General features: G+C 45.6%; 1 protein-coding gene across 1 annotated transcript in view; it reads left to right on the top strand.

Annotated features, from left to right (window-relative positions):
• Window positions 1-25,608, top strand: part of LOC147102483 (EF-hand calcium-binding domain-containing protein 5-like) — a 197,148-nt gene that overhangs the window by 75,487 nt on the left and 96,053 nt on the right. Inside the window, exons 6-7 of the mRNA XM_085965119.1 lie at window positions 18,384-18,539; window positions 24,239-24,338. Coding sequence (XP_085821245.1) covers window positions 18,384-18,539; window positions 24,239-24,338 — 256 coding nt within the window. The remainder of the gene's footprint in view (window positions 1-18,383; window positions 18,540-24,238; window positions 24,339-25,608) is intronic.

Genomic DNA, 25,608 nt, shown 5'->3' on the forward strand with positions numbered 1-25,608 from the left:
CATCCCTGGAACAGCCCGTGTGGTCCAACATCCCTGGAACAGCCCGTGTGGTCCAACATCCCTGGAACAGCCCGTGTGATCCAACATCCCTGGAACAGCCCATGTGATCCAACATCCCTGGAACAGCCCGTGTGGTCCAACATCTCTGGAACAGCCCGTGTGATCCAACATCCCTGGAACAGCCCGTGTGGTCCAACATCCCTGGAACAGCCCATGTGATCCAACATCCCTGGAACAGCCCGTGTGATCCAACATCCCTGGAACAGCCCGTGTGGTCCAACATCCCTGGAACAGCCCGTGTGGTCCAACATCCCTGGAACAGCCCGTGTGATCCAACATCCCTGGAACAGCCCGTGTGATCCAACATCCCTGGAACAGCCCGTGTGATCCAACATCTCTGGAACAGCCCGTGTGGTCCAACATCCCTGGAACAGCCCGTGTGATCCAACATCCCTGGAACAGCCCGTGTGGTCCAACATCCCTGGAACAGCCCGTGTGGTCCAACATCCCTGGAACAGCCCGTGTGATCCAACATCCCTGGAACAGCCCGTGTGATCCAACATCTCTGGAACAGCCCGTGTGGTCCAACATCCCTGGAACAGCCCGTGTGATCCAACATCCCTGGAACAGCCCGTGTGGTCCAACATCTCTGGAACAGCCCGTGTGGTCCAACATCCCTGGAACAGGCCGTGTGATCCAACATCTCTGGAACAGCCCGTGTGGTCCAACATCTCTGGAACAGCCCGTGTGATCCAACATCTCTGGAACAGCCCGTGTGGCCCAACATCCCTGGAACAGCCCGTGTGATCCAACATCCCTGGAACAGCCCGTGTGGTCCAACATCCCTGGAACAGCCCGTGTGATCCAACATCTCTGGAACAGCCCGTGTGGTCCAACATCTCTGGAACAGCCCGTGTGATCCAACATCTCTGGAACAGACCGTGTGGTCCAACATCTCTGGAACAGCCCGTGTGGTCCAACATCCCTGGAACAGCCCGTGTGGTCCAACATCTCTGGAACAGACCGTGTGATCCAACATCTCTGGAACAGCCCGTGTGATCCAACATCCCTGGAACAGCCCGTGTGGTCCAACATCTCTGGAACAGCCCATGTGATCCAACATCCCTGGAACAGCCCATGTGATCCAACATCCCTGGAACAGCCCATGTGATCCAACATCCCTGGAACAGCCCATGTGGTCCAACATCCCTGGAACAGCCCGTGTGATCCAACATCTCTGGAACAGACCGTGTGGTCCAACATCCCTGGAACAGCCCGTGTGATCCAACATCTCTGGAACAGCCCGTGTGATCCAACATCCCTGGAACAGCCCGTGTGGTCCAACATCCCTGGAACAGCCCGTGTGGTCCAACATCTCTGGAACAGCCCGTGTGATCCAACATCCCTGGAACAGCCCGTGTGGTCCAACATCCCTGGAACAGCCCGTGTGATCCAACATCTCTGGAACAGCCCGTGTGGTCCAACATCCCTGGAACAGCCCATGTGATCCAACACCTCAGGAACAGGAAAATCTGCCCCGACATATTTCAAGTCTTTCGTAATTTACTGGGCCGTTAATAAACTCCTATAGCACAACAGAATTCTGCCAATATTTAAAGAGGCCTGAACTTTACAGGGAGACTGAGTCCTTTGATCAGACAGGTGGTCTGTCTGAGGAGCACGCTGTAGCAGATGTGCTGTCTTATGTCGTCTGACCCTTTCTCTGACTTGCGTTTAAAAAAAAACCATCTTTATTTAAGTTAAATAAAAATATTGCCGTGCGCAAGTGAGCTAACGTGACATAATAACACTCACAAATCATCACAGTCATGTTTACAAATGGAGCTTGTTGACCTTTGTTTTGCAGATCTTTAGCGCGTACCTTAGGTAGTTGGCTCCTCCCACCCCGGATCTGCTGACGGGCAGCCGGCAGCTCGGGCCTCCCCCTCACTGACCGTTAAGTTTAAGCCACGGTGCATATGATGTCATTAGGCTGCGACTTTTGAACGTTAATGAGGCTCCGTCTGCCTTTTGCGGGAGCCTCGTCGATGGCCAGACTTGTGTTTGTAAACACGCAGGAAAGGGGTTGCTCGATCTTGATATTGTAACCCTTGATCCTCTCCAACTCGTCGAGGGATGGGGTTAAAATCCAGGCCTTAATGCTTTCAAAGTAATTTAATTGCTGGTTCTATTAAGCAGCAGGGATTATTGACTGATTGATTACATTTTTAAACTCATCAAGCTGGCTTGAAGCTGACTGAGGGGGTAAATATTATCTACTCATATCACCTGCTGCATCATATGCAATCTATCAGCTAACTATCCATCCAATCAACCATTCATCTGTAAAGCGCGCTCATCAGGGAATGGGAGTGGAATTATAAGGATTAACATTGTGCCACCTTTTAAAAAAAAAACTGTAGCATACATTATAAATACGTAATTGTTCGTCCGGGTGACACTAAGTCAGAATGGATCACCCTTCCCTTGGATCGACTTAAAGGAAAACTGTCTGTCAACTATCCTGCACCGCACCCCTCGACACACACACATATCTCAGCCACGATCCCTGTCCTTTTTACAGCTGAAGCTCTGTTTCCTGATCACTGCTTGCAGCCACCGGTCAAAAGGCTATTCACTAGTCCTGATTCCTACTCCGGCCTGCAGCATCAAAATGAATATAAAATAACTGCAATAACTTATCAATAAGAATAACTTTATATCAATATATAAATAGAACTAATCTTACCACTAATGTCGAAGCCAATTCCCTGCAGATTCGACTGCTGAGATAGATTTTCCCAGCTTCTTGTAGATATTTTTATTGCCAAATTATTTGGTGAGAGTTTATAGTAAGAAGGAAGTGAGCTTACATGCTGCAGAATCTGCCGATATACTGGATCGTTTCATGTCAGTTCAACAGCAACCATCGATCAGGGAGAGACTGAATTGATTTGTGAAAGAAGTTAAAAGATATGATGGCGAGGACAGGATTAGGCTTGGCTGTGATGCCTGTTGCAGTTGAATGGCCTGCTTACACTCACTGAACCAGCTCACACATGAATATTGGGCCACTTAGCTGAGGTATCAGAGGGTGCCTGGCACCCATAGAATCATTCCCAATCAAGGTGTCATCATCTTCAGGAGAATAGGTGTGAGGAAAAAAATTGATGACAGAAAAAAATAAATGGCGTATAATCTCAGCTCACCCCCCTCCCCTTGCCAATTTACTACAAAAAAACAGCAGCTAAAGGGAGCAGAATTACAAGAATTGTTTGCCCCTCAACAAAATGCGTTTGTAAGAACAGGATAAAAGGCTAATTAGTTTTGCCTCCAGCCAAAAGTACTTAGAATATTCCCTTTCATGTATTGTAATGAGGGTCCCAGAATGCTGGAAATGCACCATTTTAAAGGTGGATTTCAACGTTGAGTCGGTTTGTGTTCAGGGCGTCTATAATGAGGTCAGGGTGCACAAAGTCTCTGTGAATTCATGCGATAGCTTGCTTCTGATTTTTTTTTAAGTTTAGCTACTGCACGCTAGAAGCCAGCCACAGCTCTAAATGTGTTAGTTGTTGGTTTCACTGTGGTTTGTCTCATTTCCTCAATAGCTCTGAGCTATATTCGAACGCCCTTATCCCTTTGTCACTGCAGCAGCCCAGACATCCTGTATTTTTATTTGTCACACTTCTTTACTCTCAGGGCTTCTTGAGTTCTGCCAGTCTGCTGGGATTTATTGGGGGTGGGGGAGCAGCTTCCTCTTTTGACTGCACTCAAAGCCGCCCTCGTCCACGACTACTTCCTCTTCCCTTTTGTTTCACATTTCTCATTGTCTTCTCATTGATAAAACCTTAGTGGCTTGAGCTAATGTTTCCCCTAAGAGCTGTAATTGCCAGCACACAGGTTTTTATTTCTATATTTAGCTTATCTTTTTCTTAAATCATTGTGAATTTTCGTTGTTCTTCCTAATTTTTCGTCTCTCCTATTGTCCCAGTGTGGGGCTCACACTTCCTCCCTCAGCTCGCAGGGCAGGTGGTCTGGACCACAGACTCCTTTTAAAGATGGCGTTGCCAACTCAGCTTGGGCGTATTCCTGGAGGTGTCATCACGTGACCTCCTGCCTCCAACCACCCCACCCTGACATTCCTGCCATTGGTCGCCCGACATGTCCATACTCACGGTGCACCTCCTCCCCCGCCTATTGGAAAGCGAATAGACACTTCATTACCCGATTAGATGATTCTTGGCTGTTAGTCAAACAGCCATTTTCTCCCCCCATGTCCAATGTTTTTATGTAAGAAGTCACACAACACCAGGTTATAGTCCAACAGCTTTATTTGAAATCACAAGCTTTCGGAGCGCTGCTCCTTCTTCAGGTGAAGTGGAGAAATGCATAAAGACACAGCTTATATAGTCAGAGAATCATGTCAGATGTTTACAGGTAACCTTTCCAACTGCCATTAATCACACCTCGGCAGAGAGATAATCACAGCAGTCAAAGGTGTGAATGGTGTCCAAACAGGTCAGTCAGGGAAACATTACATCAAAGAACAATGAGGTGGGGTCACAAGGGGTCAAATATTGCAGATGCTGGGGTCTGTATGAAAAACAAAAAAACAGACAAAAAACATTTTTTTTGGCTGGAAATCACAGCAGGTCCGGCCGCATCTGTGTAGATGTTTTTATAACTAGTAAACAAAAGTGTTCAAAGTAATTTTTTATTGCCCCTATGATTTTTCTCCCGGGTTGCTCGCAGCAGTGCCTGGAGATTAGTTTTTAATTCCTGGAGACTCCAGGGCAATCCTGGAGGGTTGGCAACCCTACATTGATGCCACTCCGCAGTTGACTAACAGTCTGGTGATGTTTTTTTTTCCCCTCCACTTCCATTTTAAAAATCTGTTTTCTACGCCTTTGGGTTTTGCTACTTTGGACATCATTCGCTGTCAAAGAGACAGGCTGACGTTCATGGCCCAAGATCCCCAATAATGTCACTCCTTAACCAGACAATAAGGATGCTTCTCATTCGCCTGTCGGCCTGGCGGGTACTAAGCCATAGAGACGAGATGTTCCCAGGTTCAATTTGGCCTGTGCCAGGGGCAGCTGTTCTCAGCAAGGAGAATCAGTTGGGGTACTACAGTTGGCCTCAGATGGCCCGATTTTAATCCAAAGCGTGAATTGCGCAGGCTGGAACAGGGGGAGGAGGGGGGTGGGGGGGTGGAAGAGATGAACAGCAAACCCCCTGACCTCGGCAGCACTCGAGAGAGAGAGAGAGAGGGTTTCGGATGTGCCATTGGGAAGGTGGGTGGAGCTGGTGCAGGGGAGGCGTAAACTTTCCTTGTAGGTCCCGGATGAGCACCCCCACAAGGAAAGTAAAAAAAAAAGGTGCTTGTTTGGGCCTCTTCTGGACTCGGCTCCTCTTCACCTGGCAGGGAAGTCACAACAGCTTCCCAGTCAGGCTACCTATTAAAATTGTGGTCAGGGCCCCATGACATCTTTGGATCCGAATCTGCATATTTAAAGAAGGACGCCACCAGCTTCAGGTGGGCATCCTTGTCACTTGCTGAGAAGAACTGGTTAAAATAACAGTTGCTGATGGTAGAAAATTCCAGGATATTGACCCAGTGACAATGAAGGAATAGCGATGGTGTGTGACTTGGAAGAGAACTTGGAAATTCTGGTGTTCCCACGACATGGTTGCTCTTGTCCTCCTGGGTGGTAGAGGTCGCAGCGGGGGTCGAAGTCACCTTGGTGGGATACTGCAGTGCATCCTGTAGATTGTACATACCGCAGCCACAGTGCGCCGGTGGTGAAGGGGTAGATATTGCGCCTACACCTGATTGCTATCCAGTGAGTGCTGGAAAGTGCCTATGCGTGGATGTCAAGTGAGGACAGATTTAAGCTCAGCTGTGAAGCCCCTATAGTCAAACAATGTACCAACACTGTCCAGACTCAAACATTAAGAATGGTCATTGAGCAAACCCAGCATGAGCCTTTCCCATCTGGAGAGGAAGGGAGAGTTTGTTTTATGGCACCCAGCAAAATAAATCAATTTTTATTTAACTAATCCGAATCCTATTTAGGAACTGTATGAAATCACACTTAAAAAGCAAACATGAAAGGATATAGATTGTGTAATTTCAGCAGAAAATGATTCTTTTCTTTAAAAGGGCAAATGTGTAAAATAATTACCCTGTATGGATTTTAATATTTCCCTGGTAATTGTGAAGTCTGCTCATTATTCCTCCTCTGCTGTTCAAAAGTTCCACAAATGGTATGTTGAGACAAGCATGAATCTGGGTCACAACTGGATTGGTCCTGCAGTGCAATTAGGGAACGAGTGAAATGAAGCTGGAGATTCAAAGACAGATGGGACTGTTGGATTTATATCTTGTTAACTGTAGGGGCGAAATGATGCTGCGTCTACACCGTTACTTTACATCTTGCCAAAATCCGAGCGCTGTGGGAGTGGGCACTTCCTGTATTTACCTCTTCCATGCGGATATCACAGAAAGAGGTGGGACTGGCGAGATGACATCATCTGCTGGAATTCCCACCAGTTCTGCCTTCATTGCCTCCAGTAGATATAACAAAGCGGGCACACTAGCGTGCCTAGGACCAGATCCTGGCAGAAATGGGCTGCTGCCCTTTCAAAGGGCAGGTTCCCTACATCAAAGTTGAAATTAGAATTATCTTTAAGAAAATAAGATCTTAGCCAACACTTATGATGTGACAAAGTGTCACTACCATCTCTCTCCTCTCCCTCCCCGACTAAGGTGGGCACCCCAATTGCACGATCGGTGGCCTGGGCACCCACCCGAAATATGCTAATGTCTCAGATCCTTTGGGACGGGGGGGCAGGGCTGCATCCATGAGGCAGGTGAATGTTCCGCCCTGGCCCTGTGTCAAAGAGGCTACCACAGGAATTTCTAGGCTAGAACCTACTCTGGAGCATGGCTTTTTGTATCTCAATACAGATAGATAAGAAGCTCTGAGTAAGTGCAAATCACACTGGAACAGTTAGCTTTTGTTTCCGTCCTAGATTTTAGCAGTATTCTGTTAAACTGCAACCTAATGATTAAACTTTCAGATCCACTTTGAAAGTGGGAAGTCACTGCTGAAGTGATAAAGCACTAAAACTACATCAACATCATTTCTGCTTTTGGAAAGTCCAGTGCAATATGTGAAAGCATTTATTCATGAACTGCCATGACTTTATGTCCTGTGTGAAACAAAGCTTTCTATTGCTGCGGGTGGATTCTTTAATGGTGAGTGGGTGGTGTAGTGGGTTCCATCAGTGCTCTTGCCCCTCGTGACCTGAGTGTAAATCATGCCCAGACTGATGAGATGGGTGGGTTTTTTTCTCTTATAGGTTCTATAATATGTCGATGCATCTCAGTAGTAAGAAGTTTTCTTTGTCTCACCCCACTTCCCAATAAATCTAGCTCACAATATTTTTCTGCCTATCAACGCAGACTGAGCAATTAGGAAGAGAAAGCAAACAGCTGACTAATGTGGGAAAAGCAAATGTCGCACTGACACCATTCTCATTTTGGGATTAAGGCTAGTTTTTGGTGTTCCCAGGTATATTTTCCCAGCATGCGAACCATGCAGTACCTGACCCAGGAGTGCTTGGCACTGTTGTTGGATGCATTAAGAAAAAATGTCAGTGCTACTCAACCTAGAACAAACCCAGTGCTTGACACAGTGCCAGGGCTAAAAATACAACTCTGCAGGGATAAACTATAATTTTCTTTGTACCACTGTTTAAAATCCAACCTTATGGGCACGCATACTGCTTATGTCGTACTGAAACACAAACACTGTGGGACTGACAGATAGGCTGTCTTTGCACATTTACAAAACACGATGAACAAGTTACACGAAACCTGTTAAGTAACCACAGGAAATGAAAATGTGAACGTCATGTCTAATGAATGTCATGTCTAGTGCCTGAGCACATTTATATTGCACTGACTGAATTTTAAAGAGAAAACCTCTTTTAGACTGGTGCACATCAAAGCCATGAAAAACAGGCCCAATGTTTCAATAACTAAAATGAAAAGGAAAGAACACTGAAGAAAAATTAGACTTACAAATTTCTTATTAAGATTATTTTTGTTAAAACGAAAAGTAACCCCCCCCCAACTTCCTCATTAAAATGTTGCTAAATGGAAAAGGTCAGAGGTTGGCTATTCTGCAGTGAATGGCTTACCTCCTGACTCCCCAAAGCCTTTCCACTCCCTTAACCACCGGCGTACCGTGGCTGCAGTGTGCACGATCCACAGGATGCACTGCAGCAACTCGCCAAGGCTTCTTCAGCAGCACCTCCCAAACCCACGACCTCTTCCACCTAGAAGGACAAGGGCAGCAGGCGCATGGGAACACCACCACCTCCAAATTCCCCTCCAAGTCACACACCATCCTGACTTGGATGTATATCACTGTTCCTTCGTCATCGCTGGGTCAAAATCCTAGAACTCCCCACCTAACAGCACTGTGGGAGTACCTTCACCACAAGGATTGCAGTGTTTCAAGAAGAAGGCTCACCACCACCTTCTACTTGCAATTAGGGATGGGCAATAAATGCTGGCCTTGCCAGTGACACCCTCATCCCAAGAATTAAATTTAAAAATGTATGCCTACATGTTGCGTATAAATTTAAACTTAAAGTGATTGAACTGCTAAACAAGTGGGTATGATGTAACATGTGGCAAATGGGCTGGTGATGATGCTCTGTGCCCGCTGACCTACACTGGCTCCTGGTCTGGCAACGCCTCTATTTTAAAATTCTCATCCTTGTGTTCAAATCCCTCCATGGCCTCGCCCCTCCCTATCTCTGTAACCTCCTCCAGCCCCACAATTCTCCGCGATCTCTGCACTCCTCCAATTCTGGCCTCCTGCGCATCCCCGATTTTCATCACTCCACCATTCGTGGCTGTTCTTTCAGCTGGCTAGGCCCTAAACTCTAGAATGCCCTCTCTAAACCTCTCTGCCTCTCTCCTCCTTTAAGCTGCTCCTTAAAACCAACCTCTTTGACTAAGCTTTTGTTCACCTTTCCTAATATTTCTTTATGTGGCTCGATGCCAAATTTTGTCTGCTAATGCTCCTGTGAAGCGCCTTGGGACATTTTTACTACATTAAAGGTGCTATATAAATGGAAGATGTTGTTGTGTTGTTTTATTTTTTTTTCATAATTAGTGAAGTTGTGTCACAGTGTATACGGCCCAAACGCACAACTGGAATAATTGTCTCCGTACTCTCAAAACTGCATTTGGACTGCCACTTCTGGGCATAAGCACGGTATTATCTATAGGAAGTGAGTGTAAATGATGTATGTCAAATTCTTTGAGCGTACAGTAAAGGCACACCCTGAATACACAACTCTCATGTACCATGAGAACCTGATGTGTAATTTTAACTCATGTATATGTTTCAGTAAACAACCTAAATTTGTGACAGCATGGTCCTGGAACAGGTGTAGATCAGATAATATGGAGGCATTAATATATATCTATTGATCTCGCTAGCTGTATTGTTAGACTGGTTTGACCAAGATTAACAGTTGAGAACACGGTAGTTGTAGATTTCTAGTCTGTAAATACAAACCAGGTCATGGTTATTTAATTAAAGGGAATATCTGCACAGCTCAGTCACATTTCCAGTGCTGGGAAGAATTGCTGCGTACTGGAAGTTTAAGCAAGGATTGTTTGCTTTAAAGGTGGACCTCTTGGCTGGTGTTCCAAATAATCTATAACTGGATTAGCAAATGTAATTCCTGTGTGTTAAACAAAGGGTAATGGCAAGAGTTTAATTTGCATCTTGTTAATCGGGTGCTATGACCCTTTGGAATTAGTGGGGATTAGGGATTGTATAAACAGCTAAAGTATGATTGGGCCTATTGTATTTCACTAGCAAGCACTTATGCAAAGTCTGCTCAGTCAAATGAAGCTTGAAGAGTCAATTTTACACCCTTTAAACACTGAATACAAACCTGCTGTTAGTGACAGGGGGAGTTGGAATGACATTAGTTCCTGAGAATGGACATATTACTGCCATATGTGATCAGCACATATATATAATAACAGCAATAACTCAATATTTTACTCACCACTGAAGTCACTGAACACAGAAGAAAATAAGTTTTGCTATCATGGATGCCAATTGAGATTTCGAGATTCAATCTTGGGATCCCAGGTTGGGACTGGGATTGCTATGTATCTTTACTTTCATACTGCTAGTAAGACCTCTGTCCTTTATCATCTCCTACTTTAGTATTTACAGGTTTCTAGTTTAATAACTAGCCAGAAATACCAGATCCATCTGCAATGTTGATCCAGTACAATCTAACAAATATTTTAACTAGTTGCTCAGATAACCTGTTTTCTTGCCTCTGAAGCCGATGGTATTTAATGTTGCCTAGCTGTTGCTCACACTTATCAACTGTTATCAGGTGCTCAACCTCCATCTTCTCTGTTCACTGCTCCCTCATACACGAGTGGTTCTTTGAATTGCCCCAGTCAATCTCTCACCTGTGGCTCTACCCATGCTCTCTGCAACATCTCTTCAGTTCTGGCTACCTCTCCTCTCTCTATCACTGGTTTCTCTCTTTCACTCTCACCGGCTATTTTCTCACTCACCTGCGCCTCTCTCCCTGTGTGACCCGATCTGGCTTTAACTCCTCTGTGCAGATCGAAAAAGAGAACAACTTGTACCAGTTCTGATGAAAGGTCATAGAATCATAGAAGCACAGAAGGAGGCCAATCGATCCACTGTGCCTACGGCGCCTCTTTGAAAGTGCGATCCAATTAGTCCCATTCCCCTGCCCTTTCCCCATTGCACTGCAGATTTTTCCCCTTCAAGCAGTTATCCAATTCTCTTTTGAAAGTTATTATTGAATCTGTTTCCACCACCTGCTCTGGCAGTGCACTCCAGATTGCTGTGTAAAAAAAAAAAATTTTCCTTATATCGCCTCTGGTTCTTTTGCCAATTACCATAAATCTGTATCCTTTGGTCACTGACCCTTCTGCCGCTGGAAGCAATTTCTCCCTATCTACTCTATCAAAACCCTTCATGATTGATTTTGAACTCCTCTATTAAATCTCCCCTAAACCTTCTCTGCTCTAAGGAGAACAACCCCAGCTTCTCTAGTCTCTCCACGTAACTGAAGACCCACAACCCTGGTACCATTCTAGTAAATCTCCTCTGCACCCTCTCCAAGGCTTTGGACATCCTTCCTAAAGAGTGGTGTCCACAGTTGGATACAATACTCCAGCTGACACTTAACCAGTGATTTATGAAGGTTTAGCATAACTTCCTTGCTTTTGTAAGCCATGCCTCTCTTTATAAAACCACAGATCCCATATGCTTATTTAACTGACTTCTCAACTAGTCCTGCCACCTTCAAAGATGTGTGTATGTAAACCCCCAGGTCTCTCTGTTTCTGCACCCCCTTTAAAATTGTACCGAAATGTTAATTCTGTTTCTCTCTCCGCGGATGCTGCCTAACTTGCAGTGTTTCCAGCATTTTCTGTTTTTATTTCATATTTCCAGCATCTGCAGTATTTTGTGTTTGTTTTATTCTACTGTATCAACCAATTTCATATCCCAAACATTGTGGGCCCTGGCTGTTGTCCCTTCAACCTCAAATAGATCCTGAAATAGACAGCAGGAATACATTTGCTTATCATCACAAATGTAAAAAAAACATGCAGATATGTAGATTCTTGCTGATCCTCAATGTGATCATTTCTACCTACGTTTTCTGTTACATTTTTATTTTTTAAATCTCAAATCCTATTTATCAGGAATATTATATTTCAGTTAAATTGAGGTAAACAAATGAACAGAGCAATCGAAAAAGCCCTGAGATGAGGCGCTCCTCACTGTGAGAACAATAGCTGGCATTCTGTTTTGCCTTGTGGCCTATGCAGCTTTCTTGCTCAACACCGAGCAGCATTAGTAGTAGTTGCAGAGACTCACTGGCTCCCAGTTGCCCAGCCCCCTCAGCTGAAAGACAGAAGGAAAAATGCTATTGCAAGAAACCTTGGAAGGAAATAGAAGGGTGGGGGGGTGGGTGGGGCGAGGGGAGGTGCAGAGGGTAGTGTCTTTCTCAACGTAATGGAAATCCTTGCGCCAAATTTTCAGCAGAGTTTAAAACTCAAGGGGAGAAAAACCTAACATAGATATGTATACATTATACAATGTAAAATGTTAGAACATCTTAACAAACTGTTGATAAAATTGTTCTGTCAGGAATGTTTTTCGATCCAATGCCTTATCCTTGAAAACTGCTGCAAAGCTCTGTAATCTCTTTGCTGAGGCTTTATGTTGCTGAAGATTAGAGACAGAAAGCAATTTAAATATGAAATAGTCGTAGATAGTGATGAATTCTCATTGGCTGATACATACAAGGCTGGGATTAATTCCTCCTGACAATAATATTAATATCTTTGTCACACTGTTGATTCACTACAGTGAAAGCAATATAAGTGTGTGGGATGGACAGGCTTATTTGATACATTCAAATTGAAAGAGAGAACCTCCATTTATATAGTGCCTTTCACATGCTTAGGTGGTCCAAAAGCACTTCACAACCAATAAATTACTTTTGAAGTGTAAACACAGCAGCCAATTTGCAAACAGCAAGGCCCCACTAACCAAAATGAGATAAGTGACCAGATAATTTGGTTTGGTGGTATTTGTTGCGGGATAAAAGTTGGTCAGGACGCCAGGGAGAACTTCCCTGCTCTTCCTTGAATTGTACCGTGGGATATTTCGGCTGCGATTTTCTCGATTGATGCGGCTTGGGAGCGGGTCAGGTGGCTTCCGGGTTCCAGTCCCGCCCTCAACTACATTTGGCCCACAGACGTGATTTTACGTCAGTTGGTCTTGTTAAGCCCGCCCTGCAGACTTGCCGGCCAATTAAGACGAAGCCGGTCAGATGACGTCATTTGATGACGTGTCATCTGCCAGTTTTCTTAAAGAAACCATGCACAATTTTTCTTTGACAGCTCATTTCTCAGTGTTTGACAGTATTGAGGCACTGCAAGCACTGACAATGACTGTTCACAGGTGAGTTCTTGCACCCAGGCTCTCCAGTGACTCCCTCCTTAGGCTAGAACAGATGGCAGCTGCAGGTGAGGTTACAGAAGTAATCTGTCACTGGTGAGAGAGGTTCTCCCAATGAGGTGGGACTACACATGCAATTCAAAACTTGTTACCTACAGAAAAGTCTAAATGCATTAAAAATGAATTTCCCAACATTTTCTTACCTCTGAAACTCAGCAGTGCACCATTGGATCCTTCACACCACTTCTGCAGCTGTCATCAATGCAGAAGCATTACACAAGACTCACAACACGCCACACTTACCTGGCGTGGTGTCCGGGTGTCGGGAAGCCCGAAGTAGAAGGGCTGGATTTTGTTTCTGGAGGCGTGTAGGAGGCGGGACTACAACTTTCGGGGTTGTAGTCCTGCCTCCATCGAGTTGTGGCCAACCCACTTGATTGACCTTGTTGAGCCCGCCCAGCGGGCTCAGCAGGCCAATTAAGGGCCACCCGGCAACAGGTGACATCACAGATTGACATTTCATCTGTCAAGAGCTTTTGACAGATGAAATATCAGCGTTTGACAGCTCTTTGAAGCTGTCAAACACTGACAATCTGTACACTAAGTTAATTCCTTCCTCTCAGGCTGATTTAGAGATCTCTCCAGAACAGAAAACTGAATGCTGCAACTTTTGACAGCTCGCGGCCATTCTGCTTTCTGTGCCGGTGAGATGAGGGACTCCCGAGACCTGAAGGAAGGAAGGCTGTAAAGGTAAGTAAAACTTATTTAAACACTTTACACACACCAAACACACTTACCTCTGCACTCATGCACCCATCACTCACCTGAACACCGGACATCTCGAACCCTCCAAGTCCTGCAGACTGACAGCCCGCCTCGCTAACTTCAGGAATAAAAATAGGGATTAGGCAAAAAACTGCCTGTTAACAGGCAGTTAATTGGCACTAATCCCCTTCCCGTCTCGGGGAGGCGGGTCCCAGCACAGGTTGGGTATCCGCCTCCTTTGAAACTGGCATGGAGGTGGGTTGGGGGCGGGATGGGTTCGTGCCCCCCAATTTCGAGATTTTAACCCCCCACACGCCTCCAATCCCACTTCCACGGCCCAGTGAAAATCCTGCCAAAAGTGTCAAAATTGAAAAAGAGCCTGTTAACAACCTTTAACAAGCAGTTAAGTGGCTATAATCCTCTTCCCGTTGCTAGATGTCGGGCCCATGCACAAATCGGGGACCCAACACTTGGGAAGATTGATTGGAGGTGGGTTGACTGCGGGTTTCCTCCCCGCTGTCAATCTTTGCGATTTTGCCAGATGTCCCGCCTCCAAACCTGCCCCCTGAGCGCCGGCAAAATTCCCGCCGTTGTATTCACCTGTGAGAGCAGATATGGGCCTTAGTTTAACACATCATCTGAAAGATGGCCTCTCAAACAAAGTAGCACTCCCTCAGTAAATACGTTGGTTGTTTGCCATTCATTGTTACAGAAGGCTAAACGTTAGGTAAGTATTTTAGTAAAGTTGGAAAAAATAGAGAGAAGAGGAGAGGAGAGAAACAAGATACATCAGTCACAGAGAAGGAGTTAGTTTGCTGAATGCTTAATAGAAAACTGTTAGATGATATAAACCATCATCGGTGAGCCAGTAGAAAGACATTAAAAAAGTGCGCAATTAGTTATGACAGCAAAGTAATGGAAGAACCTGCACAAACAAAAAATTAAAAAATGAGGGGAAATAGAGAAAGAGGAAAAATAGCAAATGCGGGGGTTCAAAAAGAAATTCTGGCAAAAAACTGTGGGGTAGATCTTGGACTTTGTGCAGTAATGTAAAAAAGGCATTAATGAATCGGCAGCCCGGTTTACATCTCTCTCAATTTTTATTTCCATTCAATTCTTAGAAATAAAAATCAGGAGAGAAGTAAAACGTGCTGCCGATTCACTATCTATCATCTATTTTACACTATCGGCCAGAGTTAAAATCAACCATATTGGGTCTGCCAGTCCCAAAATGAGAAAAAGCAGGCCAACACCGTGAGTGCAGACCGCAACCATCCCCCCACCCCCCTGCTCCCCCCCGCCCCACCCCCACCCCCCCCCCGCCCCACCCCCCCACTCACCCTCCGCACCCACCAGCATTCTGTTCTCATTAAGGGGAATTTGGCTAAACCACAATGGAAAGCATTGTCGCAAGGCATTCCAGTTACATTCCTAAAATTGTATGGAAACAGAAGATTATAGTCTCTTGCATATTCGGTGGATTAGCGTATAAATCAATTTGAAATGTTTATACGTCTGTGCTATATTAAATAGCCTTAAGTTTTCTCTGTGAAATATAATAGGATGTAACACTTTTAACATGATAGTGTGTTCATTTCGGTACTTTGTTGATAATAGGAAGGTTACGAGGTTTCATTAACACCAGATAAGCAAGAACGAAGGAAGAGCTTGCACCTACATAGAGCCTTATCAAACCTCTTGGAAGTATCGCAAAGTGTTTGACATATAGTAAATTAATTTTGAAGTTCAATTGCCCTGTTGGCCTACTTATGTCGGCCAACAGGGCAACTATTTTGCACAGCATTACCGCACAACAGCAATGACAGAATGAGCCGCGAATCTATTTTTGGTGGTGTTGGTGGAAGAGAACTCCCTGCTCTTATTGAATAGTGCCATGAGATCTCTAACACCTACCTTAACCACTGCAAGAGGCAGACAAGTTGGTTTAATGTGTTATCCAAAGGATGACACTTCCAATAATGCAGTACCCACTGAATTGCCAAAGTAGATTATGTGCTCAAATCCTGGAGTGGAGCTTGAACCCATGATCTTCTGAGTAGGTGATGCAAACCGACCATGACTGCAACAAGGAACTGTTTAAAGCTATACTGGGTTAGCCTTCGGTCGCCTGAGGAAGAGAATGTTTGAAGACCAGGACCTCAAACCCGGCACTAAGCTCATGGTCTACAGAGCAGCAGTGATACCCGCCCTGCTGTATGCTTCAGAGACATGGACCATGTACAGCAGGCACCTCAAAGCACTGGAGAGGTACCACCAATGCTGCCTCCGCAAGATCCTGCAAATCCATTGGCAGGATAGGCACACCAACATCAGTGTTCTTGCTCAGGCCAACATCCCCAGCATCGAAGCTTTGACCACGCTCGATCAATTCCGATGGACGGGCCGCATCGTCTGCATGCCCGATACGAGACTCCCAAAACAAGCGCTCTACTCGGAGCTCCGACACAGCAAGAGAGCCCCAGGTGGGCAGAGGAAACACTTCAAGGACACCCTCAAAGCCTCATTGAAAAAGTGCAACATCCCCACTGACACCTGGGAATCCCTGGCCCAAGACCGCACAGAGTGGAGGAGAAGCATCCGGGAAGGCGCTGAACACCTCGAGTCTCTTCGCCGGGAGCAAGCGGAAGCCAAACGCAAGCAGCGCACGTCAACCCAAGCACCCCACCCACCCCTTCAACCACCGTCAGCTCCACCTTTGACAGAGACTGTGGGCTGGATCTTGAGACTGGAGGCGTGTAGGAGGCAGGACTACAACTTTTGGGGTTGTAGTCCTGTCTCCATCGAGTTGTGGCCAACCCACGCGATTTTCACTTGATTGACCTTGTTGAGCCCACCCAGCGGGCTCAGCAGGTCAATTAAGGGCCACCCGGCAACAGGTGACATCACAGATTGACATTTCATCTGTCAAGAGCTTGTGACAGATGAAATATCAGCGTTTGACAGCTCTTTGAAGCTGTCAAACACTGACAATCTGTACTCTAAGTTAATTCCTTCCTTTCAGGCTGATTTAGAGATCTCTCCAGAACAGAAAGCTGAATGCTGCAGATTTTGACAGCTCGCGGCCATTCTGCTTTCTGTGCCGGTGAGATGAGGGACTCCCGAGACCTGAAGGAAGGAAGGCTGTAAAGGTAAGTAAAGGTAAGTAAAACTTATTTAAACACTTTACACACACCAAACACACTTACCTCTGCACTCATGCACCCATCACTCACCTGAACACCGGACATCTCGAACCCTCCAAGCCCTTCAGCCCGACGGTCCGTCTCGCTAACTTGCCGTGGTTTGGAACCATCGGGAATCCCACACTTCAGGGATAAAAATAGGGATTAGGCTAAAAACTGCCTGTTAACTACCTGTTAACAGGCAGTTAATTGGCACTAATCCCCTTCGCGCCTCGGGGAGGCGGGTCCCAGCACAGGTCGGGTATCCGCCTCCTTTGAAACTGGCATGGAGGCGGGTTGGGGGCAGGATGGGTTCGTGCCCCCTGATTTCGTGATTTTAACCCCCCACACACCTCCAATCCCGCCTCAACGGCCCAATGAAAATCGAGCCCTGTAGGTCCTGCATTGGACTCATCGGTCACCTGAGAACTCAATTTTAATGTGGAAGCAAGTCATCCTCGGTTCCGAGGGACTGCCTAAGAAGAAGAAGAAGAAGAAGAAGACTGGGTTAGCATGAATTGAATCCTTATCAACAGATGATTTGGATTCACTGCCGTAAGTGGCCATTTGGCCCATTGAACACATGCTAGTGCTAATTCCACAATTGGTTTACTTACCTTAATCCCATTTGCTTGCTCTTTTCCCATGCCCTTGCCGTATCGGAGCTGTGAGTAGAGCAGAAATGTAAGTAAATCATATTCTGGTCAAGTGAAAGAAAATCGGCATGAACCCACAATGAAAATGAACCTAAAATAGAGATGGGTTCACTGAATTGATTATGTCTGAATTTGGATTGTTATTTTTAATCCTTGAACTGAATTGATTCTGGAATTCCTAACTGTTGATGGATCCCTTTGATAAGTTCAAATGTGTAACAGATGGTGATTCTCGCTACCTGAAGCAGCAAGCCTGTGTACATCAATGATACCATCATTTCAGTCAGGCCAGTAGAATCCGACATGTTTTATATTATAGGCATTCATAATGTTACTGTGAGAATACTCTATGTAGGCTTCGCAGAGTATTAGGTACTACAGTAGTACTACAGATCTGGAATAAGGAAAGTTCTGGCAGTTCCCACAGCAAGCAAATATTTACCAGATTTTATAATGTTCCTTACAGTAGATAACTGCATTGATGTAGAAGCAGTTATGATGATAAGCAGCTGTTTGCTCTGAGAATATCTCCACTATCCAGTACAGTTAATGGGAAAGGAAGTCTTGTCAGTTTAAATGTGCTGGCAGTGGGATGCTGTCAGTAGCCTACCTAAAGCTCCATCTCAGGAATCAAGAATCTCTCCCGCTGTGCGCTCAGGAAACCTTTCAGAGTCTCAATGAATCATGACAGGTTTTTTTTTCTCTTCTTCCCCCAGTATATGTACTCTTACGTTAAGAGTCTGTCTGACAATCCTTTCCAGGATTTCCTCGTATATCTCTCCCACAGCTCAGGCTTTTTCCATCATAAAGGGCGAAACGATTGGTGGAGGCAGCAGTTTGCAGAGTTGTTCCTGGCATGTGACGTTGGAAAGGTCAGTGATTAGAGAGAATGCTGCCTGAGAGCATGACTTATTGATGGGCAGAAAGAGAAGTGGAATTAATTCCACTTAACCAAGTGCTTGAAGAAGCATGACTGGGAATTTCCATATTTACCGAAAGTCAAGTTTGCAAGCATGCAGATGTGGAATAAGGAAGTCTGACAAGTCCCGTTATGAGCTAATCGTAACCGGATTCCAAATTATTCCTGTCAGCACAGCACTCCTGTAATGTGCAGTTCTGATTGTAAGTGACTGTTTTCCTATCAAAACTGGAAAAAAAATAGCAGGTGGATAACTTCCAGTAAAAAGGTAAATCATTAAAACATGAGTAACTCTTCCAAGCATCAACCAAATAATAGTAGCCGGTTTCCCCCTCGCCCTGGCCAAAGGAGTAAGGGTATTTCACCCCCACCACCAGAAACAGACAAAAACCTGGTAGTTTGAGACATTGAATAGCAAGTACTGCTCACTCCTGTCCTTACAACACCTCCAACTTAAAATTCTCATCCTCATGGCCTCATCTCTCCCTCTCCTCTAGCCCTACAGTCCCCTCCCTAAACTCTCCATTCCTCCGACACTGGCCTTTTTTCCATTCCTCCCTTCCTTTGTTGTACCTTTATCTGTCTAGACCCCATGCTTTGGGAATTCTCAGCTTAAGCCTCTGTGCCTCTCCGCCTTTAGGAACCTCCTTAAAATCCAGCTCTTTGACTGAGCTTTTGGCCACCCTTCCTAATGTCTCCTTTTATCTCCTCCATTTATTTCTGATTATGCCATTTTCCTGTGTTAAAGGTGCAAGTTTTTAATAAAATCGAAGTCTGCAAAGTTACTATTGGGATACAGATCTCTGATTGACATACTTTTGCTGTCTCCAAATTGCCCTAAAGATCATTTAACTCCTCCCACTTGCCCCATATTTGAAAGAGGTCGGAGTATCATAAACCAAATTTTGAATGTGCTGTTGAAGAACCCAGAGTCAGATTTTGCCAACATTGATTTCCAAGTTTGCTGCCATTACTTTGAGATTGACAACAAAAATATAAACAGTTTGACAACAAGGAGGTACTACATGTGTTTGCTAATCAGATTTAGGAAATTACTGTTTTTTGGCTACAAATTAGAGAGAGTAACTTCCAGCCAATTGAATTCAATTTCAGGATAGTTCTACATCAGCCGGACTTTAGTCCGATATTTGGGGAACTGACTCATAGAAAACAACAACTTGCATTTATATAGCACCTTTATCATAGTAAGAGGTCCCAGAGCATTTCACAGGCGCATAAGCAGACACAAAAATTGGCACTGAGCCAAAGAAGGAGATATTAAGACAGGTAACCAAAAGCTTGGTCGAAGAGATCAGTTTTAAGGAGTGTCTTAAAGGAGAAGAGAGACGCGGAGAGGCTTAGGGAGGGAATTCCAGAGCTTAGCGGCTAGACAGCTGAAGGAAGGCGCAGCCACCAAAGATGGGACGAAGGAAGTGGGGCATGTACATGAGGCCAGGGTTGGAGGAATGGAGAGCTCCTGGAGGGTGGTAGGCAATGTTCCCGCTAAGGTGCGCGGCCGCGTGGCTGCGCAGTAATCTCAAAGGTCCCGTGCAGGCCACTCACTGGCTTTTACATTGGAAACACCGCACATGCACAGAAAGAGGCCACGCAGAACAAAGCGCAGCTTACAGGGAACATTGGTGGAGGGGCTGGAGGAGGTTACAGAGATAGGGAGGGGGCGAGGCCATGGAAGGATTTGAACAGAAGGATGAGAATTTTAAAAATTGAAACGTTCAGGGAGCGGGAGCTAATGGAAGCCAGCGAGCACAGGGTTGATGGGCAAACGTGACTTGGTGCGAGTTAAGATTTGGGCAGCAGAGTTTCGGATTGAGCTCAAGTTTATGGAGGGTGGAAGATGGGAGGCCGGCCAAGAGAGCGTTGGAATAGTCAAGTCTAGAGGTAACAACAGTTTGGATGTGGGTTTCAACAGCAGATGGGCTGAGGCTATTTCAAAAAAGAGCGACAAAAATTGGCTACAAAAAATTGGATACGAAATTGGCTAAGAGACAGAGAGTAGTGGTGAACAGTTGTTTATTAGACTTGAGGGAACTTTACAGCGGTGTTCCCCAGGGGTCAGCATTAGGACCACTGCCCTTATTGATATATATTGAACTAGACTTGGGTATAGCGGGCATAATTCCAAAATTTGCAGATGACACAAAGTCTGGAAATGTCACAAACAGTGGGGAGGATAGTAGCAGACTTCAGGAGCATATAGACAGACTGGTGAAATGGGCAGAGATGTGGGGGAAATTTTAATCCCCAAGGGCAGATGGGTGGGAAGTAAAATTTTTCCTAAATCTCAAACCTGACCCCAACCCGTCCACTTCCACTTTTAACGGAGGCGGGTCAGGAGGGGCAGGCGACCATTCCGCTCTCAGGAGGCGGGTCAGTCACTGAAATCTTTTAAGAACATAACATAAGAACATAAGAAATAGGAGCAGGAGTCGGCCATTTGGCCCCTCGAGCCTGCTCCACCATTCAATAAGATCATGGCTGATCTTCTACCTCATCTCCACTTTCCTGAACTATCCCCATATCCCTTGGTTCCCTTAATATTCAAAAATTTATCGATCTCCGTCTTGAATATACTCAACGACTGAGCCTCCATAGCCCTCTGGGGTAGAGAATTCCAAAGATTCACCACCCTCTGAGTGAAGAAATTTCCCCTCATCTCAGTCCTAAATGGCCGACCCCTTATTCTAAGACTGTAACCCCTGGTTCTAGACTCCCCAAAATGCTTCCATTTTAACTGCATTTTTGTTTTTAATCCATGGAGGCCGGGTTTCCCTGTCAATCGGGCTGACTGTCGGGCAGGAAACCTACTAAAAATGTTTTTTTAAACATCTGCAGTTAAAGTCTGTAGGACGTCCGGGAAGCTCTTACTTCCGAGTATCCCGTCAGGAAATCCTTCCCCACGCCCCCACCCCCCGCCTCCCGCCCCCACCACTCTATTCATGACCCCGAGTAAATATCGGGGCCATGACAAATGAAATTTAATGAAGAGATGTGTGAAGTGATGCATTTTCGAAGGAAAAATAAGCTAATGCAATATAAATTAAATGGCACAATTTTAAAGGGGGTGCAGGTATAAAGAGACCTGGGGATTCACAAACACAAATCTTTGAAGGTGGCAGGACAAGTTGAGAAGGCTGTTAAAAGGCTATTAAAATGGAATCCTTGGCTTTATATAAAAAAAGGCATAGGCCTAGAAATTCGCTGGGCTGCGCCACCAGTTAGCGCCCAAAGAGGGCACTTAGTGGGTTTAGCGCCACTGGCCACGCCACCCGCGAAATTTAGCGGGGCGCGAATGGCGGCGTTAGCCTGTAGCACTGTGCTGCCACCGATGACGTCATCGGTGTGCGCAGCGCCCCGCTACCGCCCCGATCGCGATATTTGGTTGCGCCCCCCGCTGTAACGCCGGTCGCAATTTGCGACCGGCTCAGGGGGGCCTACCTGCGGCAGTAGTGGCGCTAATTAAAGGGGAGGTGCGGGGCGGCCATTTTTATTGCTGGCCGCCTGCCAGCACCTCCTCGCGCCGCCGTCCCCGGCCTCCTGAGCCCCCCCCCCCCCCCACCCCGGGCAGTGCCGGCTGTGTCCCAAGAGCCCGGCACTTCTCCTCGGTGCCGGGCTCTTTTGCTGGCACTCGCGATCTCCGATCGCGCTGGTGCAGGCCCCTCCCCTTTAAGAAGTACCGCAACGCACCGTGCCGCAGCGTGTTGCACTGCGGCACGTTGCGCTGCGATATTCAGTTGCAGTGCCCCAAGAGGGACGCGGGGCGCCTCGAGCAGCGCCCCGCTTCCGTTTGGGGCGTTGAATCTGAATATTGGGCTGGCGCAAGCGGCTCCGCCCGGGGCGGTAATTCCGGCGTCGGCCATAGAGTACAAAAGCAAGGAAGTTATGTAAACCTTTCTAAATCACTGGTTGGGCCTCAGCTGGAGCATTGTGTCCAATTCTGAACATCACACTTTAGGAAGGATGTCAAGGCCTTGGAGAGGGTGCAGAGGAGATTTACCAGAATGGTACCAGGAATGAGGGGCTTCAGTTATCTGGAGAGACTAGAGAAGCTGGGATTGTTCACCTGAGAGCAGAGAAGGTTAAGGGGAGAGTTAATAGAGGTCCTCAAAATTATGAAGGGTTTTGATAGAATAGATAGGGAGAAACTGTTTCCACTGGCAGGTGGTTCGATAACCAGAGGACACAGATTTAAGATAATTGGCAAAAAATCAAGGTGGGAAATGAGAATTTTTTTATGTAGCGAGTTGTTATGATCTGGATAGCACAACCTGAAAGGGTGGTGGAAGCAGAATCAATAGTAACTTTCAAAAGGGAACTGGATAAATACTTGATAAGGAGAAATTTGCAGGGCTATGGGGAAAGAGTGGGTGAGTGGAACTAATTCGATCGCTCTTTCAAAGAGCCGGCACAGGCACAATGGACCGAATGACCTCCTTCTGTGCTGTATGATTGTATGAAAAATGCATTAAGTAAATAATAATGGCAGACACGTACAAATCCTATACCCTGACTCATGCAGATGTGACAGGTATTGACACTGAACTAATACCAGCAGCACAGAATGGATTGAACAGAACAGGCTCGATTTTGTCAATGGGGAGCTTTTGGAGGCGGGGCTCCCACTTTTTGTGTTGTAGTCCCGCCTCCATCGACTTGTGGCCAACCCACGCTATTTTCCCTTGATTGACCTTGTTAAGCCTGCCCAGCTGGCTCAGCAGGCCAATTAAGGGACACCTGGTTACTGGTGACGTCAGCGATTGACATTTCATCTGTCAAGAGCTTTTGACAGATGAAAAATCAGCGATTAACAGCTCTGTGAAGCTGTCAAACACTGACAATCTGTCTTCTAACTTGAGTCCTTGTACTCAGACTCAGTTAGAGATCGCTCCAGACCAGAAAGCAGAGGCTGCAGCTTTTGACAGTTCAGCGGCCATTCTGCTTTCTGTGCCAGTGAGCCGAGGGACTCCCGAGAACTGAAGGAAGGAAGCCTGCAGGAGAAAGTAAAGGTAAGTAAAACTTATTAAAACACTTTACACTTACCTCACACACTTACCTCTGCACACATGCACCCATCACTCACCTGCACAACGGACATCTCGACCCCTCCAACCCCTGCAGACCGACGGTCCGCCTCACTAACTTGGCGTGGTTCGGAGCCGTCGGACAGCCCGCACTTCAGGGCTAAAAATAGGGATTAGGCAAAAAACTGCCTGTTAGCTACCTGTTAACAGGCAGTTAATTGGCACTAATCCCCTTCCCGCCTCGGGGAGGCGGCTCCCAGCACAGGTCGGTTACTCACCTCCTGGGACCTTGGCACGGAGGCGGGTTGGGGGCGGGATGGGTTCCTGCCCCCCGATTCTGCAATTTTCCCACCACTCCCGCCTCCAAACCCGCCTCCTCGGGGCTTGGAAAATCGAACCCAACATGTCTGCTGTCAGGTCACTGTAATCCTGACTTAACGAAATGTTTCTACCTGTGGTAGATAACCATTACTGATTAGTGCTGAGGTAAAAAAAGAAAAATCCAGCAATGATAACATTTTAATATCGCAATACTTTAAATTATGTAATATAAAATATTTTGCATGGCAAAAAAATGAAATGACATTTTTCTCAACATCTTTCTTCTCTGCAGGCAGGACTTCTGAATAGGCACAGGGTTATCCGTTTATTTGAACAGTTCTATGATCGTCATTCAGACATCAATAAAGCTAAATTCCACAACCCACGAGAATGTGAGTACTAACGAAAAGAGAACTAAGTGGGGGGTAAACAACAGTGAACCGGTTACTGCAGTGCGGGAGATTCTGGATACCTGATAATAGTTCCTTTTCCCAGTACTGTTAGAAAAAGTGTCCAGATTTCAACACTGAACTAAGGAATCATTTTTTTTGAGTGTCGCATACACTTTATACATATGATACACTGTAGTACTTGCTAAATACATTACTGATACAGGAAACTCTTGATGTACCGGCACCTAAATAACCGGAAATCTCTGTTAACCGGCAAAATGCAGGAGTAGGTTCAGCTAAGTTTTACTTCATATTAGTGGCAGTTCCTGGATCTGTGGCTGTGTAACTGGGGTTCCTGCACTGTTGCTAAGCAACAGGGATGCTTGGTCTGTGGCCGGAGTTCCTGCACATGTTGCTAAGCAACAGGGAAGCCTGGATTTGTTGCTGTGTACGGAGCTCTCATACCTTTTAACTATACCTCTCTGTAATCGGGACTTTTTGATAAACTGGCACCACGCCGGTCCCGTCGGTGCCGGATAATAAAGAGTTTCCTGTACCTGGTGATAAAGCATCAATACTGCAGGAGATTATAATCATATGTATAGGCTGATCACCGAATCTGGAGTCCAGGCATTGAAGCATTCACTGTTTTGTGGTTCTGCAGATACTATTGAATTTAGCTATTTAGAATAATCATCATCTTAATTGTTCACCACCTCCCCCACCCCCCATGGTCAAATCGTTCTATAAAAGTTTTTCTATTAAAGGTACTTTCAATCCTACCATTAAAAAATTCAAAATCTCTTTATTCAGTATGCTGAATGTTGGTCTAATTAATCTATGGAATTTGCAGCCACTATAATCTTAGCTCTTTAGAACAAAGCTTCTGCTTCAAAAGCAAACAGAATCTCTCAATTGGTCGGGAGTGATGTAACCAGTAGAATTTTACTAGCCTTCTATAAAATGTTAAAAAAAAACTACAAAGTCTAGTAACTGTTGAGTTGTTTGCTACTTAAAGGCTCAGCAGTCTGACAGTCAACTCCCTGTAATCAGATGCCTTGTCCTGTTATTTTGACAAAGTGTATTTAGGAAAAGAATCAAAAACAGAAATAAATTCTCAGAGTCTCTTGCAGGCTGTGGTAGAATTTCTGCAGCAAATTCAAGAATGTAATTCCTTTCTTTCAACAAACCTGTGAATTTAGTTCTGTTTATATCTGATTTTTTGTAAGGTCAATTATTAACATTTTAGAGGGTGTCATTTATATGAATC

Source organism: Somniosus microcephalus, chromosome 22 (genome assembly GCF_052327205.1).
Source record: "Somniosus microcephalus isolate GS21.2 chromosome 22, FLI_Smic_1.0, whole genome shotgun sequence".
Taxonomy (NCBI): domain Eukaryota; kingdom Metazoa; phylum Chordata; class Chondrichthyes; order Squaliformes; family Somniosidae; genus Somniosus; species Somniosus microcephalus.